General features: G+C 38.7%; 1 protein-coding gene across 1 annotated transcript in view; it reads right to left on the bottom strand.

Annotated features, from left to right (window-relative positions):
- Positions 1-3701: 3701 nt before the first annotated feature.
- The window catches only part of Txlnb (taxilin beta), a 30231-nt gene continuing 14429 nt past the window's right edge, over positions 3702-19503 (bottom strand). The window contains exons 4-9 of the mRNA XM_051175326.1: positions 16633-16827; positions 15185-15304; positions 12394-12468; positions 8316-8408; positions 5765-5860; positions 3702-4496 (exon numbers count right to left, since the gene is read on the bottom strand). Coding sequence (XP_051031283.1) covers positions 3723-4496; positions 5765-5860; positions 8316-8408; positions 12394-12468; positions 15185-15304; positions 16633-16827 — 1353 coding nt within the window. The 3' untranslated portion in view covers positions 3702-3722. The remainder of the gene's footprint in view (positions 4497-5764; positions 5861-8315; positions 8409-12393; positions 12469-15184; positions 15305-16632; positions 16828-19503) is intronic.

The raw sequence follows: 19503 nt of genomic DNA, 5'->3' as shown, positions 1-19503 counted from the left end.
CCATTCATTCAATGCCTCTCTATCCAGTCAACAATCAAGATTTCCCACCACAAATCCTCCTCTTTGTAAGTAAGTTTGATATAAAAGCACTTCCTTAAACTATAACACCAAGGTTCTTATTTTGTGGAAAAGTGAACTGATGCTCAGAAATACTAGATATTTCTCCAAAGTAATCCAGTGGACTGAAGACTAGGAATTCAATATCGATTCTTGGAGTAGTATCCGTTATTAGACTTGGCAATACTATGCTAGGGTAACTCCTTGATTAAAATGCTAAGTGAACTGAACATACTTGGAGTCTCAATTTTCTTTTAGTATATAAAGTTTCTGAGTCTATGGATTCTTTCATCTTCTGCTTGATATATTAGCACAACCATGTGTTTCTAAGCTTTCCATATTTAGCACATAGGGTGTAGATAATGCTTGTAGATAGCACTTCAGTAGAGGCACATGAACACAACTTGTTCTACAGATTTTGGAGGTTATAGAGGCTTTTGTTTTTGTTGGGTGTTTCTGTTGTTGTTTTGTTTTGCTTTTTGTTAAGAACTGTGGCTCTACTTAGTCAATGCTATAATTTTTGAAATGATCATTCTTGTCACTTCTCTATTTGACTTTTTATTTTGTTATATTGTATGTATGTAGGTTTCTAGAATTGACTTTTTTTTTCAGTTTTTGAGCTATGTCAACTTTTTTGTTTGATATTTTGAGATAAGGTTTCTCTATATGGTCTTAGCTGTCCTGGAACTCACTCTGTAGACAAGGCTGGCCTTGAACTCATGGAGATCCTCCTGTCTCTGCCTCCAAAGTACTGGGATTTGAGGCATTTGAGCTATATCAAGTTTAAATATCTCAGCTATCCAGCAAGCAACACTATAATGTGTGGAATGGGAACGTGTGTGTGTGTGTGTGTGTGTGTGTGTGTGTGTGTGTGCGCGTTGCAATGTTTAAATACAATGCATGATGTTTCTTTTTCAAACTGTGCACATGGGAATCTTGTTTGTGTTTTCTTTCACAGAGCTCAGTGTTTTGACTATATTCTTATTACTATAGTGTTTACCTTTATTTCTTAGCCCCTTTCCCTTTATGCTCCCAAAAAACTTACTACATATGTATTTTATTTAGAAAGTTTGAACTCAACCAACAATAGAATAATGCCACATTTTTACTTGGTATTGAATCATGCAAGAATAAAACAGAAAAACAATTTTTTTAAATCTACTAGAAAATTGGGAGAAAAGCCTTTTTAAATGGTAGAAATGTTATGTTATTACATTTGGAGAACAGTAATTTCAGTGTTTCTAGAATGATTTGGCATCTCTTAAAAATAGTTGCATGGACTTGATAAAGAAGAGATACATTTTCTGCTTTCAGAGCTTATGACTTGTTATGAGTAAGGCCATGTTTGAACACAAAGAACTCCAATAAAACATTCTTTGACTATTAAAATAATTCTCCCAAAGCCTATATTAAAACTTTACAGACTTCAGGGAAGTTATAACCTCTGAAACTGTGCCAAAGGTACACACACTTGTGAGTGATGTGTTGCTGTGAAACCCTTTTGGATGAAAATAATAAACTTTGGGTGTTAGAATACTTAATTTATTGGATGTCAGTGCCTCCTGCCTGTCTGTCTCCCTAAGCTTTAGGACCAAGACCTAATTGTGGTGATCTTACTCCATTCTTTGAAGCTCAACTCCTGTAAACAGAAGAGATTATTATGGTGGATATTTGGCTTTGAGTTAATTGAATGTTTAATTTCCAGTAGTGTTGAACTTGCCTGGATAGCCTTGTGATTATGATATGCAAAGCCTCTAAAAACACATGGGTTCTTAAATAATGGCAACCTTTTTTCCCCGAATTTTTTTTTCTCAAATAGTATTTTTGTTATTTCCATTACTGTCTACTTCAAGCACATTTTATACAGTTTTATTATCCTTTTAACATATGGCTACTGCCTACCAGCTCCTTGTGTGCCTTGGCAAACAGCACATGCACCACTGAAGAAGGGTTTTCTGGAGGAGTAGTCAGCAATCTTCCTTTATTCATTTTTCTTCCTGAGGTCAACTTGTTTTGTTTTGTTTTAGAAACAAAGTTTCTCTGTGTAGCCCTGGCTGTTCTGGAACTTACTCTGTAAACCAGACTGGCCTCAAACTCACTGAGATCTGCCTGCCTCTGCCTCCCGAGTACTGGGATTAAAGGGATGCACCACCTCTGTCCAGCAAGTTCAATTTCTTAAAGTAATGTTAGATTAGACATTGCTCTCTAGAAGCACCTTTTGTCTCCCTCCTTACTAACTCTTCTGCTTTGTTAGTATGGTCTTCTTTTAGCCTAGGACAAGTGATTTGTGCTGTCAGGGTTTAGAGATTCTTGTCCACAATGAGAGTATGACACTTGTGCGGACATTCCCCAGTGCTTCCAGCTTTTGACATCTAGGAGTCTTCACCTGATGTGTTTGAATTATGAGTAGGATCCCCTCCCCTTTTTTAATTTTTGTACTTCCGCCTGTGAAAAAAAATCCTTAAGCAGAAAATATGTTGGCTTTGTATAGCCTCATCACCCTATTGAAAACTTGTGTGGATTTCTGTATTGGAAAAATAAATTTTACTTAACATTAATTAATGTGGGCCAGGCACAATTACTTGATACAGAGGAGGGAATTCGGAAGGAACAGATGCTTTGAGATGAAGACAAGGTTAGAGACAGCAAAATGTGGGTATTTTCTTGAGTAGCTAAAGAGGCAGGAACCAGGGCTAGCCTCCTGTAGTCTGAGGATACGCAGCCCCTCAAATCCTAGATTCTTTTCCCATTTCCAACTCTTTGCTCTCAGGTAGCCAGGAGTAGGTTGCTTCATCCCAGACAAGTGGTGTTGGGAAGCTGGGAGGAAGCTGGCTCAGAAGATGAGAAGCATTAGAAGAAGGGAGCCACCTCCTTGTGACTTTTCCCCTTTGCTGTCTAGGGCCTCTTGTGGTCCTTTGTGTACATATGCTGTCTGCACAGGTGTTCTAACACACTTGCTATTTCTGTCATTTGACCACTTAGTTGAACTTCTTTATCTTAAATTGGTTACTTTCATCAGCCAAAGTAGTGATAGCCTAAATATTTGTGTTCTGAACCTATTTCTGATTCATGGTGCATTAATCTACTATAGTTCAGAATGTAAATTAGAGAGAACTTTTGGTCAGCATATAAATATCTTGCAATAGAGAAAAATCTATAAGAAGTGAAATAGACTTGTAATGTATGATGACTTTATATACATGTATAAAAATACACGTGTATGTGTACACATAAATGTATTAATTATACATACATATGCATATGTGTATTATATACACACATAAATAAGCACAATATATTATGCTATTTAAATGAAACCTGAATATTCATTATAGTTCTTAATAGCTGTAAAAATAAATATAACCTCTCAGAATTTTTATGTATTGTAATGGGAATCCTTAACTAACAAATATTACTGTTAATAAACTGAATTAAAGTACCAGCTTAATGGAAATGAAATGTGTATTTGCTATTTGGCTTCCAATTGGAAAATGATACAATTATAGAAAATTTCCACACTAGTTATACACTGCAAATGGCAGAAAGGCTCAACATTAAAAATGTCTTGACCCTAACTCTCTTCCTAGTCCTTGAATTTTCTTTCACAGACATTCTGTGAGGAAGATGGAGCAGGATGAACAGCTTGCAGAATCGATGAGGCTTAGTTAGTCTACTCCATCCAAACTGGTGTCGGCCTCTATGGGGAGCCCGGTGGAAGGGCCTGGGGGGATCTCTGTGTCTGCTAGTGGGGGCTGCTCCCTTGGCTCACAGCCAGGCACTGCAGCAGGTACTCTCTCACTCTCTGGAGATGGTGGAGTAATGAATGTTGCCTCTACTACAACTAGGGAACCCTGGGGTGGGGATCCTGGGGCCTGATCAGAAGCTTTTGCCTCTAGCTTCTGGAGCTTCAGGTCCAGGGGGTTCCTGGCAGGAAATCCCTGGCTTTGGAGCTCCACTCCTGCAGGGGTACAGTTGGCTGTAGAGACAGGGGCAGCCTCACAGAGCTCTCCTGCCTCAGCCTGAGAAACCAGAGGAGGCTCAGGACTCCCTGAAGCAGTGGAAGGGTTGGGAAGGGCTAGTTCAGGCTGCTGGAGGGTGATGTCACTTCCGCCCTGAGGGTCAATCATTGCGGGCTGTCTTTCCTCTGATTGGTCCAGGGTGGACTCTGGATGATGAAGAATGGTGAAAGCTGTGGCCAGGTTTTTCATGGCGTTTTGAACACTGTCAGCTTCCTCTGGATCTGTTTCTTTGTCTTCAGAGACATTGGACTCTGGCTCTTCATCAGAGGTGTGTGCTCCCTGCTCTTCCTTTTCGGGTATTTTTGCTTCTCTGATTTTTTTGTAGAGCTCCTTTCTCTCTTCTTGTAAAGCACGACACAGGTTCTCCAGCCTCTGGATTTTCATCACAAAACACTCGTATTCCTTAGCTCTCAGGGCTTTCTGTAATACACATAAACAAACAAACAAACAAACACACACCCACCCACACACACACACACACACACAGAGAGAGAGAGAGAGAGAGAGAGAGAGAGAGAGAGAGAGAGAGAGAAATGGCATGAGCAGTGAATTCCCTAGGATGCTCTCCAGAGACAAAACCATTTGTCCCAGAATGGAAATCACTTGATTTTTGTTGTGGTGGTGGTTTTGGTTTTTGCACTGATTATTAGACTAATAGAGTTTTAATCACAATTGCCTGTTCTTTGGAAAAGAAACATGACAAGCCTTCTTTGCGCTTTGATGAGAACCTCTTAATTCTTAATCTGCATGAATTTTCTGCTTCTAAGAACTGGGGGGTTAGCAAGAGTTTACATAAAACAAGAAAGACCGCCTGGGACTTTACCCTCAGCACTCCTTTATGTATTCTAACGAGTATGTCTTCATGATAAATAAACTGCTATATGCTAATCACAGCAGCCATTTGACTCATGTTGATGAGTCATGAACACATGTCTTGGGAATTGGTTGCAACTTGGGATGAATAGTTAAAGTGGTAATTATAACCACAGAAACTTGCCACATACTAATTCATGATGTTGGCTGATTAAACTGTTCAGTTCTTCTTTTCTCTGGTAATAGTGGTGAGAGTGTGAGCAGGGATCTGTTCCTAAGTGTCTTACTGCCTACACCCACCCCAGCTACTCTATGCCTATATGACCCTTCTTACTTGTTAACACGAAGGGGTCTTCACTTGGAAGCCCTATCACTCATGTCAGAGCTTATATATTTTGCCTTTAGAGTTGAAAAACCTGCAGATCCTGACATAACATCAAAAATCTAATACCCCAATGGAGGAGATTTTTAAAAGTTTTCCTCATAACTGTCTATAATATAATCTATATGTGGGCTACCTGGGCTGGTGTCTTCTCTCAGTATGATCAAACCAATGTACTCATTGTACTTGCTGGGTGCTAAACGGTAGAAATTCAAGGTCAAGTAAAACCTTCATCAAAATCTTTACAGTCCAGCAGGCATGGTACCTCAGCTTTCTACTCCATAATCTTGTGACTAAGGTTCTTAAAGGTCTTTGGCTCTTGCTTAGATTTCTGAATGACCCTTCATCTTATTTCCACTATATTTTAGTGTGTGACATCTCCCTTGAAATTCAGCCTATTTTCAAATACAATCATTTCCACTAGTAGGTTATGTTGATTATTTTGACAGATTTGGGGAAATGGAAATAAAAGCTAAGACAAGAATTTTCTCACCTCTTCAATCATGTCCAACAGAGCTTTGTTACAGTTCTCAAATCGGGCTTTCCATGTGGCTGTATCCTTCTCTAGCTTCTTCATTTTCTTAGTTGTCTGCAGAAATTAGAGTATTTTAGTGCAATTAGTTCCACATGTGACACCAAGGGCAGTCCTTTTGCTACCAGCTGGCAAGGCAAAAAAAATGTCAACAATGAAGATTGCGGAAGAGGAGTGATCAGTAATGAATAAACTTATTTGCACCAGAGCCAATTCAGGAGGAAGGAAACTACTTAGGAACATAGTGTTGTTGTTGACTTTTCTTTCATTTAAAATAAAAAAATTTCTTCATTTCCTTAGTGAGACCCATGAATAAGCTTGCAATTTAGATCAGTTACTTTATTGAATAGAAGGCTATCACAGTGCGAAAAATGGCATTGCTTTTAGGCATTTAACTGTAGATAATAATTTGTGAATACACAAAAACTGCTTTTGACCTCTTTATGCTTAAAGGGTGAAGGTGAGTTCACAGAATTTGATTATTATACATTCATCTTTGAAACAGTCCAATGAGAGAGGCTTCACTCTCCTCCCTATTTTATAAACGGGAAAAGTGAGGCTCAGGGACATGTGTTAATATCTAGGTGAGTTGACAAAAGAGCCAAGCTGTAGATACCTCATTTTCTGCAACAGATGAAGTAACTTTTAGTCACTTTTTTTTTTTAGTAACTTTTTTTGAATATAAGATTACTGGATATCAGTAGGATCTCTCTTCTCTATAAATTGAAGGGTAAAGCTTGTGGGCAAGTATTATTTATTCCATTTCATGAGCCATACCTAGGTGCTTGTTTTTTGTTTGTTTGTTTTTGTTTTTAAATTTCAGTTATTTTGATACCAGGTTCATTCTGTAGCCCTGGATGGCCTAAACTTGCTAAGTAAACAAGACTAGCCTGGAATTCACAGAGGTCTGCCTGCTGCTACCTACTGAGTAAGTATTTGGATTAAAAGCACGTGCCTCCATGCCTGGCTACATTAGTGCTTCCTGAACAAAGTTGTCTGAAGCACCAGCTACTGAGCTCAGTGACTGAGCCCAGTCTATCAGCTCTTGCTCTAAGAGAAGCTAGATGAATCTTGAATTTATTTTTTGTTTTGATCATATGTTAGCCTGACTAGGCCTAAGTTAAAGGGATTAACTTTAATAATTTTAATAATTTGATAAAATATATAGAACCATATTGAGAGTTATACAAACATGTATACCAGGTTTTTTATTATCTGAGATTAACTAATGTTCATAAACAGATTTCATATTAGAATACTTGGTTTAATATCCCTGTCTCAAAATATGCAATTTTGAAAAAATTCTAATCTTATAATCTTATAACTTTAGAATAAAAAAAAACTAATGGATAGATCTATTCAGAACTAAGAAAACTAACTTAATAAATGTTAGTGTAAATGTTACATTATTTCAATAAAATAGATTTTGAAAGATGCTTCTTGCAACTATAATTACTGCCTGTGCCTATTTAGAAATACAATCTGTGTGTGTGTGTGTGTGTGTGTGTGTGTGTGTGTGTGTGTGTGTCCATGCCCTGTGTTGTGCTGTACTTTTGGAAGTCAGAGGACAATTTTTAGGGATCAGTTGTCTATATCCTCCTTGTTTTGAGGCAGAGTCTCTCTTGGTTTGTTGCTATGCTTCCTATGCTAGGCCAGCTGGATTTTCCTGTTTATGTTTCCCATGTTGCTAGAGGAGCTGTAGGGTCACAGGTGTAACCTCATGTCTCATAGCTTTGAATGTGATTTCAGGGATATAGACTCAGGTTATCAAGCTTGAACAGCAACTGCTTCCAGCCTCTGTCCTCAGAGACAGTGCTGATGCTAACTTTCTGTTGGGAAATGCTGTTCTGAATATAATGTTAATGTTACATCTGTCAGTAATATTTGTACCTTATATTTGTCAAAGACTGGGAAAACCTTTTCATATATTGATTTATTTGATGTTCACAGCTTTCTGAGTTATGCAAAGAAAATAATATCTCAGTTTATAGATAAGACAAATAAAAATTAAGAGAGGTAAGTAAATAGCCCAACAGTATTTGGCAGATAGTTACAAATTCAGTATTTGAACTTACTCTTCCATCTTCTTACTCATATTCTTATCCATCAGTTATATTACAATTATGAGAAGGACTCAATCAGCTCTAGTGTTGTATTTTTAGGTATTTAAAAGCTTGTTTTTAATCATTTAAAAGTGAGACTTTTTAACTTAATGATTTCTTCTGTCCTTTTGAAAGCTAGCTATCAAGATGAAAAATATTGTCCATTCTATAAATATGAATTCTAGCACTTTGAGACTGTTGATTAGATTGAATTACTGGAAAATTTTTTTAAAAGACAAAAAAGTTAAAAAAAAAAAAAAAAACCCACCCACTGAACATCTCATTCCTGCCTATAAAAATTTCATTGCATTGTGAAATGCATTAAAGTATCTTAGCCAGAGAAAAATGAATGCAAAGTACTGCCTGTCAAAACAAGAAAATGTCAATCTTCATGGATATGCAATACTCACTTTATCCATTTCCTGCTTGAAAGTGGCAAACACCTCATTGCTCTTTGACAGTGTACTCTGGAACTCCTCAAACCTTCCTGAGTAGAGGGTGAGCTGTAAACAGAGGAAAGAGTACATCTGTTTTAGGGCTTCTTTCAGAATACTTCCGGAAAAAAAGTCATTGTTGATTATTTGAGAAGAAAAATTATTTAAAAGTGTTCTCAATACAGGGTTATTCATATGTTTAGTTATTCTGTTTATTACAAGGTCCATCTGGCTTGTGGAACATGATTGACATTTTTCATTTAAAAAAAATGTGTGTGTGTGTGTGTGTGTGTCTGTCTGTCTGTCTGTCTGTAGGTGTATTCTATAGCTCTCCATCTTACCATTTGAAAGAGGGTCTCTTGGTGAGTCTAGCATTTGCCATTTCAGCTGTACTGGTTGGCCAGGAAGGCCCAGAGATCTTCCTGCCCTTCTACCCATCAGTGCTGCATTTGTAGGCATGTGTCACTATACCTGGCTTTTACATGCGTATTTGGGATTCCAACTCAGGTCCTTAATCTTTTACAGCAAGCTCTATACCCACTCAGCCATCTTTCCAAACCCATCACCATTCCCTCTCTCCAGTTTCTCCCTTATCCCCTCCACAATTTTTCCCTTCCAATTTCTTGTTCTCTATCTTCAATGTTTCCTAAAATATTTTTAAAGAAAAATAAAATAAAATATATTATTACAGATTTATTACATATTAATTTTTGCAAACATTTACTGATCACTGAACATACATATGCATCACATATATAATATACTTAACACATGAGTCCTACTTTTGGGATACTTGCACTTCTAATAGGAAAACAAAGTTGATGACAACTTGACTATGAGATGTTCAATATAATTGCCAGGTTAGAACTTCATTTGCCTTGAATTCCCATGTAATCAACTTTTACAACCTAAGCCAATAAGTTCCTATAATCTTAAATTACGTACTTTTCCATGCTCCTGACCCAAGATTAACACATGTGTGTTTGTACATGTATTGTGATAATCATTTGCTGAAAACAGCAAATAGAGATCAAAATCAATCTTACACATTCATATCTCTCATAAATATTGAAAAGGGACTTTGGATATTGCTTGACAGTGTTTGTTTGTTATATGGTCAATTGGGGTCATGAGGGTCAGCTGGAGTCAGGGACTTAATCCCTTGTAAGAGTCTGTTAGTGATTCTGTAAAGTTCCTTCACCATGTGATACCTTCTGTGCTGATCTGTAATTACACAGAAAGCCCTTCATTAGGGACAGACACAAGGACAGATTCACAAGATAATTTTTAGGCAAGCCACAGATTCCGCCTCATACCACACATACACTAGGATGACAGAAGACACAGGGGAGTGAAATAGAGAGTTCAAACCTGGGCTCATTGCGCTGGAGTGTTGGCTCAGAGGTTAAACACTCAGTCACAACTAAAACATCAAATCTGGACTCACTCTTGGTTAAGCAATAGCAAGGGTCAGTGCTTTGGTTTCTTTCCTTCATGGGACACTAATGCAGCATGTTATTGACACTGAGTTTATTATTGTGTTCAAATAAATGCACTTAGTGACAATAGTATAACAATAGTAAAACAAATATTTTAAAATATATGACTTTAGTATGTGGGGATGTGTGTGTGCATTCACAAGTGTGTATGTGTGTGCATGTGCCATGGAGGGCAGGAGAGAACTCTCAGGGCTGCTTTTCTCCTGGCACCTTGTGGGAGAGTACTATGGGACAAACTCAGGTGGGTATTTCTTCATCATCTTCTTTATGTTGTACTGTATTACTCCAATTGGCCATTTTTATTTTGCTTTATTTAAAAATTAAATTGTATTAAGATGCACACAAAACTAACTACCCTAACTATTTGAAGTATACAGATCAATATTATTGTGTTGGCATTATATATAGCCAATCTCCAGAATGTTTTCATGTTGCAGAATGGAAACAGTGCACACATTAAACAACTCCACAGACATCAAACAACTTCTCAGATGCTCCTTCGAGTGATCAGATTTTAATATTCTCCTTTTCTTCCTACTGGACTGCTTTGTCATAGGCAGTGCAATTTGTATGGCTTCTCAGTGGCTCAGGTAACCAGCACCAGCATTATCTTATTCTAACTATAATTTTGTAATTCTCATTCCCTTAGTGGATATTTATACCATAGAGTGGACCTTTTATTAGTATGTTATTAATACCACTTGTGTTTGATTTGGTGGGAGCTATTCCCACTTTCACTTTGGGATTTCAAAGTGGAAAGGCAATCCAGAAGTCATGCCAGGGACAGAAATAGAAGCGTACTACATGGTTAAAAGTTACAAAAATTGATGCAATATATCACCTTAAAATGAGCCAAAGGGCTCACTTTTTGTTTATATATTCAGTTATTTGTGTTTGGAGGTTCACACATTCCACATGGGCCAGTGGAGAGCCAAGTATAACTTTCCAGGGTTGTGAGTCAATTGTTCCTACCATGTGGGATCTGGGGAACCACCAAGCTTGGCAGTAAGTGCCTGTACCCACTGAGCTAGTTCAAGCTGGTCTTTATGTGTTCCTTTAACTGAAAACTGAGTTCTAATTAGAGTAGGAAATGGAAGGACCATGCCTAGAAATCATCTTGATTGTGAGACTTGACATGGAAATAAGTCCTGTTCCCGAGTTTTTGCAGATGGCTCTCCCCTCATCTAAATATAAGGAGAGGATATTTTGTGTCTGTGCTGTCAGATACTGAGGACATTCCCTGTTTGCTACTGTCTTCATTCTTATTGATCTGATGACACATCATTAGTCATGACAGTTGTATCTAACTGATCATCTACGACAGCTGCTCTGCTGCCTCAGTTTATATAACTGAAAGCCAGACACTGCTTTCCTAAGTGAGAAACACGTTCCCAACTCACCAGTGTTGTCTTACAACTGAGAGTGACTTCAATCTAGGAAAACAAGCAAACTGCCTTGGTATTTTTTTTTTTTTTTTTTTTTTTTTTGCTCAGGTCTTAAAAATGGGTATCGAGGCCTTGACTTTCTGCTGTCCCTACTCCTTTAAGGACAATTAGAAACTAGGAAAGTATGTGAGTAGAATTTGGTAATGCATGCTGGATAGGGTCACACACATCCCTGTGTAATCAGCCAGTACTCTGGTCCTAATGCCTGGACTCATTCAGGATCAGTGGGCAAGTGGGGGATCAGGAATGCCTGGAAAATACTTTTCAAGTTTGAATGGGTATAGTTGAGAAATTGTGTCACATCTTTATATTTTTATTTCTCACTCTAATAAGCTCCCAGGCCCTTGGTTCTATTGAGACAGTTCAATCAGTAAAGTGCTTCCTCTGCCAGAATGAGGATCTGACTTTGGATGCCCAGCACCCATATTTAAAAAAAAAAAAAATCGGGCTTAGCAGAGGGACCCTGGCCTGTGACAGGGAATGCCAGAGCCTCATGGCAATAAGGGAGATGGATAGGCCTGTGGCTTTTGCACAGAGCCAGCTGTGCCAGGAGGCCATGGTTTTTGTACCTGATATGGGAACTCTAGTAATCTGACAACGACAACAACAAAAGAAGTGCCAATAACACCTGAAGCCAAATCAGAAGGATTCCTGATTTTCCCACCACGCCTCGTCACTCCCTATTGACAAGGTCAGTCTCTGATAGTACAAAAGCTTGACCTCCGGTTTTCTCATTTTCTTTGTATTAGACAGTATGAAAATGTGGACTGTTTAGGATTGACAGTTATAAGTGGTGCTTCTGAACAGTTTTACATTTCACCTTAATTGGGCAATGGGTCAGGGGACAGAAAGGAAATATGATAGACAAGTGGCCACTTTACTGGCATCATTTATCTACAGACATCTTGGCTACATAATGTTGGCACACATTATTTCTTTTTCATAGACAATACTCTACTTTCTTAAATATAGTAAGTGTGAAGTTGTTGTTGTCTCACCCTCCCCATTCCCTGCCACCTGTAAAACTTTGTGCACAGAATCTTGGATCCCAGATACTTGGTACCAGGAGGAGGCTACCTAAGCCTTCATGTGTCGGTCCCCTCACTTCACCTGGGCCTGAAGCACTGTCTCTTGTTCCTTTAGCGCTTTGGCCTGAAGTTTCCACTCTGCAGCCTGGTTCAGTAACTATGAGAAAAGAGAATGCATGGGAAGAAAGTCTAGTTGTTTTTAAATTGCCATTTGTTTACCATATATGTATAAAATTAACTTTTTTCTTACACGCTTTCCCTTAAGTATTTTTTTTTGAATAGGAGAAACTTTTGCAAAATATAAGTTAGCAAGATTAAAATTAAGAAAACAATTAGTTTAATACCCTTGATTTCTCAAGAAAACTAGTGACTTTAACAAAAAATTTAAGGATCCAAATAAAATATCAATCACACAAAATGTAACCTCACTCGACCCATTGGTCTAGCAATTTCAGGAGCTTCCCGAGCGATCCCCTCCCACCACCATCATCAACCTTAACTTGAACATCCGCATACTTTCCCACCTGGGCCTGGCTGACTGCAATTGGTCCATTATATTAGCACATAGTTATTCTCCAACACAGCACACATGATGCCTTAATAAACGCACATTCCCTTTTGATCCCTGGTTCTTGACATAGCCATCAAACACATGTGTGACTCTCCTCAGAGGATCACTAAAGGATAGAGCCCCCTTTGGAGAATATAATCTAGGATGTATAAGGCAGGGTTGAAATCTGTGCTTTTCCAGTACACAAGATGATTTGGCCATCAGTGACCCATGCAGCATATTTGAGAAACAGAGAATTTGAGGGGTTACTCTGAACTCTGCCCTCTGGTACTAAGAGTCCTCTCCTACACAGAAGCCTTTCATATATAGCCACTGTGGTTAGGCATGGTCAAACTGGGAGAGGATGGGTAAACATGTTTTAATTTAATATGTACATTTGTTATTCTGTTTTGATATACAGCTATAGTCCTTGGTTTAGGTTTGGATATTCTGATTAGAGCTTAGAAGAGTTTTTTCTTTCTTTCTTTTTTTTTTTTTAAATAAAAGTCATGTCTATAATATGCCATGAAAATTTTAGTTGTTGATTACCAGATAATAGTACAGTAACATAGAGACAATAGTAAAATATACACTATTGGTCCTAGGAGAGGCCAGGAACACTGTAGAGTATAAAACCCATTGGTCCCTCAGGCCATCTGAGGGTATGGTGGAGGTATGCTTTTTGGATCTTTTGGAGCCAACACTGCCAGCCTATTGGATATCTCTGATTATCCTGTTGCCTGCAGTTTGGCCTTGATATCTCACCAGAAGTGAGATGTCATTGCTGCGAGCTGAGGACTGGGGTGGGATGGGGGTGGGTGGGGATGGGTAGGCTTTGAGAACTACTAGTGAGGGTTTGTTGTCCAAATTTACTTGTTTCTGTCATATATGACAACTGGTTATTTTGCAGTTGCTATGCTAACAGATTAAGTGATTCTAGTCTGGTTTCAGGCAAACAAAAATCTCCTGGTCAAATATTAAGTGGCGTCATTTGAATAACTTGCCTAACAACTGTCTTACAGACTTCTCAGTCTACACACACACATTCTCTGTCTCTCTGTCTTTGGCTCTCTGTCTGTCTCTCTGTCTCTCTCTCTCCCTCCCTCTCTCCTGTCCCTCTCCTCTCCTCCTCTCCCCCACCTCTCTTTCTCCAGTAACTGGTACATGTTTCACACAGCTGAAGCATACCTCTGAATGTGATGCAGTGTCACAGAGAGCTTAAGGTTGGGGACAGATGTATGTGTGTTTGAAACATTTTGCTTCTCTTAGCAGTGTGAAACCTTAAGCTGTATGTCCCCTTTGAGCCTCAAATTTTTCATCTGTGCAGTGACCTTGTAGCTTTTGGTGGTTGCTTAGAGATAAGAGCAATAAATACCACCATTCAGTTTCTTCAGTCCAAAACTCAGAAGTCCCTGATAGCATACCAGCCTCCGCATCATCACCCTCTTTGGATTGATTGCTGCTTTTGTTTAGAAGCAACTTTCCCTGTCTCCATCTCTTCTTTTAGCTGCCATCTTCTTATCCACGCTATCATAGACGTCGTGTGGGTTGTGCTGGGAACCCCTGCCTTCTTCTTTCTATTCCACTTTCCATTCAGGAGCCACAGTGCCTGTACATATGAGGATCCAGTCATGTCACCTCCTGTTCTAGAGCTACTCAGTCATTTCTCATTATATTTGGAATAAAATCCAACTGCTTCTCCGAGCCCTGAATAGCAGCATAGGTGGACCCAACTGCACCCACATCTTGAACATTTCTCCCCTTGTTCCACCTTCTTTCACCTTTGCCTGAGTGTGGAACGTGGTGGGTCTAACAAGAGTCTTGTCACTGACAAGATACCCCTGCTGGAGAAGACTCCCGTTAGGTTCCACAGGAGGCAGAACATGGCTCATAACCCTCCCCACCTGTCCTGATCACTCAAAGCAGCCCCGCCCCCAGCCCCTTCTTTGTTTGCCTAATAACTTACTATTATCTAAATACCCTTCCTGCTTTGCTTGCTACTGTTGGTCTCTTCCCACTCAGCCTCTAATCTGCCTGGTAGGAGATGGCCCTTCTCTGTCTTATTTACAGCTATAATCTAGCACCTCCAATGCTCTCAGCAGATAATAGGCACTTGAAAAACACTTGTTGAGTACATTGAATGACTATTCTGTGTGAATAATGGTATAGGCCCCGTGTCTCCTACTGGGCTAGCCCATTGACTTCCCCATAGATGCATGGGCTTTATGTGAGTGTACTGATCTTCTGCCATCAGCAGCAGCTTTCCTAGAGAGCCCCTGAAAGAGATGAATTGCATATGCACACTGACAAAAAGGATAAATACATATTCCTTTTCCCGTTTGTGCCGCTCCTCTGCTTCCTGCATCATTTCTTGAGCCTGTTCGAGTTTCGCATCCACCAGCTTCTGCTGTAGTTCTCTGTGTTTAAATATTTTGTCCAGATGCTAAGGGAAGAGAATGAATAAAAGCCAGGCTTATGATCGGTGCTTAGAAATGCAAAAATGGAAACTAACTCAAATGAATACAAATTTCCTAGTTTTTAACATTCTAAGGGATACACACTCTGGCCTCACTGAAGGAGTTATATTAAAGCCATACGATTGTGAGATAGAAAGACCCCTTTAATTGTGGATGGTACCATTTCATGTTCTGGAGCCCTGGACTGAATGAAGACAAGAAAGTAAGCTGAGCATGAGAATCCATTGTTCTATGTTTCCTGTCTATGGAACCTGTGGAACCAACTGGCTACCTGCTCTCGTCACCATTTTTTCCCTCCTACTCCCATGCTTTCCATGCCATGATGGAATAATCCTCCAAAACTGCTAGCCAGAGTTTACCCTTCCTTCTTTATATTGCTTCTTATTAGATATTTGGTCACAACAACATATAAAGTAACATATAGATAGTGTTTTCTGTTTGAGAGTAAAGTTGAGACATGATATATTGTGTGCAAAGTATACTACCTAATACATTGCTTGACACAAATTAAGCACTAAATAAATGATAATTATAATCATTATATTATTCATGCTAGTATCAGCTTCTTAATTGAGATGACATGGTGATCTTAATGAAGAGAGTAGTATCTTTTGTCTACATGGAGAGGATGTTTTTATATATTTTTTTAAATTTAAATTTGAAACAAACTTGTTTTACATATAAATCCCAGTTCTAGCTCCCTGCCATCCTCCCCTGTTCCCCCCACCAACCCCCATCCCATCCCTTTTCTGCTTCCAGGGAGGGTGAGGCCTTCCATAGGGAGTCGTCAAAGTCTACCATATCATTTGGAGCAAGGCCTAGGCCCTCCCTCATGTGTCTAGGCTGAGAGTTTCCCTCTATGTGGAATGGGCTCCCAAGGTCCATTCATATACTAGGAATAAATACTGATCCACTACCAGAGGCCCCATAGACTGCTCAGTCCTCTCAACTAACACCACATCTGGGTCTGTCTGGGAATCTGGGTCTGTCCTATGTTGGTTTCCCAGATATTAGACTGGAGTCCATGAGCTCCCCCTCAGGTCAGCAGTTCATGGAACGGATATTTAAAGTACCAAAGTACTTGTGTGCCCACAAGTTTACTGCTTTTAGTTTGATGTGAGTTCAGCCAGGTGTTTTGTAGGACTGACTGTTTTTATTTTAGTTAGTAAAAGAACCCCAATCTTAACTATTAATCGGTTGAGAACGTTGGCCAAGAATTGATTCTTAACCAAGCTCCTCACTTTCAGAACCCAGATTTAGGCCTGTTCTGCGAGCTGTTTGATGTGGTTCTCACCTCCTCCCTGAGCTCATACTGGTCGATGATGCTTTTCAGTTTTTCTGCGAGCTCTGTGTTCTCCTGGCAGAGCTTCATATTTCGCTCACTCTGTTGCTCTATCTGAGTCTGGATATCTGTCAGGGTAGTCTGAAAATGACTTGTGATCTCTTTTCTCTTCTCTTCTTCCTCACGTGCCCGTTGGAGAGTTTCCTCCTGTGGATGAATAATAGCAGAACCTTTTGTGCTGGTTTAGAAGTGCCCACGGTTTAGAGACCTCAAGGTCAGGTCACTGAAAGGCACAGTGTGCAGAATAAGTGGGGTGCTTTCTTTTCAGCTCTCTACAGCTAAACTTGCCCAAGCCCCACATAAATGTCTGAGCAGGGCTTTAGCTGTGAGTGCAGTCACAGGCAGCTGCTGTGTTCAGTGATGAGCAGGCTTCCTTTAAAGATGGCAGTCTCTGGCTGAGTGAATGGCCAGCAGTGACTTCTGACAGATGATTACATAGTCACACAACTTTGATCTCTTAGTTGTGGCTGGAGAAAAAGGTCACAGATCATGAGTTGTTTGTCTGTTGTGTGTGTGCAGGGGGATGGAGGGAGTGTTATGGGGTGGAAAGCAGTAGTTATAATATTGTTCTATAAAACCATGGGCTATAAACCACGAAATTGTATCACCCAGATTTTATAAGAATAAGTAATAATAATGTCAACTTTTTTCTTTCTTTTAGGCTTATTTTTATTTATGTGTGTATCTGTGTGAGTATAGTCACATATGTGTGGATGCCCAGAGAGGCCAGAGGAAGGTATCAAATCCTCTGAAATTGGAGTTATAGGTGATTGTGAAATTCTTCACTTGGATGCTGGGAATTGAACTTGGGCCCTCTGCAAGAGCAGCAAGTACTCGCAATAAGAAAAAAATATTATCAGGAAGCTTTAACACAGCATTCAAAGATATAAAAGGAAATCTTTCCAAACATGCTGGATATTTTATTTCTGGGCAGAAAAATCATTTTATGTGTCACCTAGGATAACTAAAATATTTGCCATGTAAATTTTGAATATGAATGAAATAAGTTTGAAATCTCTACAACTCTAAAATGATAACAAAGAAACGTTTTACCCTTCCCCTTTTCACTTGTTACTGTCAAGGAACTGAAAGTTTGCTTTTATATTATTTCTCTTCTCTTTTTCTCTCACATCAAAACTCCACATTCATTGCTAACCACTAATAATGTGCCCAGATTCCTCTCTCTATACCAAGAATTATCTGTGCAGTAATTAATTGTTCCTTTCATTCTTTTAAAATAAAGGGTTTGCTCTTGCCATATTATCCCAAAGATAGACACGTTTTCACTGACGACAGATATACACACATTTTCAGATTCCTTTCATTCCTGGTTAATTGTTAATAGGAAAACTTGCTTCATGGTTGGCAAGTAAAATTACACTGCATTTAGTTGCCTACAATCTTCAAATTATGTAACAGGATTTAGAAAGAGAGAATTATTTTAGCAGAGGTAATTGCACAAGCCTTTATTGGAACAGAACACTGTGATCAAAACAAAAATTTATCTGGAAAATATATGCTCTGGAAGTATTTCCATATTTCCTACAGAATAATAACATATTGTCTAACTTGTTGGCCACCAGAATTGTAATTTCATCATAATGTAGCTTCTCAGAGATATTATAAAATATATTTTCTAATCAAAGATATTTGAGATATTCATCTCTGTATATAAATTCTTACTACTTATATCACTAAGAATTATTGTACCTATCAGCTAGATAAACAGTAACAGAACATACATGTCAGAGAGATTTTCACCTCATTGCTCCTGATATACTTACAAGTCCAAAAATTATGAATTATAGGACTATAGAACATGATCTTAATTTCATTTTATTTATAAACATTCCATGTGTGAGTGGGAAAAAGTCTATGTTATGCCCTGAGAAAGTTTGAGATTTTCCAGATCTTAGTGAGTTATTAAACATTTGTCATGCTATTCAGTTCTGGCCTATTAAATGGCAGCTTGAATTTTGTACTTTATTGTCTCCCCTGGTTTTAATAGGAGGACAAGTACAATGTCTTGTGAGGTAGCCCAGACTATCTTTGAACTTGTGATCCTCCTGCCTCATCCTCCCAAATAACAACATTCCTAGCTATGCTATTTTTTTCAACTAGACCAAAATAAAAAGTGAATGTTATTAAAGTGAGTTCACTGATAAATAATTTGCCATCCCTTGGACAGTGTCTGAGTTAATTTTTCAAATTAATCAAATGTATATAGATAGTAGAAATTATGAAGACTAACAAGACTGAGAGGCAAAAGCTGAAAACAACTTTGCAAGCAGCATCCTATATCTTAAAGCTGACATCATGCCTGGCACATAATCCATAGGTATTCAGTAAATGTTTATTTAATGATTTATACATTATTAACTTGTGTACAGACACATGAGTAGCTTGGATGGGATGATTTCTATGGTCCTTTTCACATGAAAATTCCTTGATAGCCTGTTAACAGATACTACTTCTTTCTTTATCCAAATCATGTTTCCTAAGCCACTTACCCACATTGCACTAGAAAGTTCTTTTTCAATATAGTTTCAGGTTCAAATTTACTCCTTTATGTAATTACAGGAATTACTGAAACAAATGCCTGGCTCTGGCCTTCACTGGTCTCTTTCTAAATTATACTAAACTGTTAAAGTTTGTGTTTCACTCACTGAAGGAAAAAAACTATAAGGGATATAAAAGTTAAAATGCCTTCCCCAGCTCCTAAAGTGTGGGCTTTAAAGCCCCTTACTGAGTCTGTCCTACTAGCATGGACGAAGAAGGCCATGCCAAGTTTTGTTTTCTACAGATAACATCTGTGGGCTCTGC

Source organism: Phodopus roborovskii, unplaced genomic scaffold, assembly GCF_943737965.1.
Source record: "Phodopus roborovskii unplaced genomic scaffold, PHOROB, whole genome shotgun sequence".
NCBI lineage: Eukaryota > Metazoa > Chordata > Mammalia > Rodentia > Cricetidae > Phodopus > Phodopus roborovskii.
The sequence above is the reverse complement of the archived record's forward strand: the minus strand, read 5'-3'. Positions and strand labels throughout refer to the sequence as shown.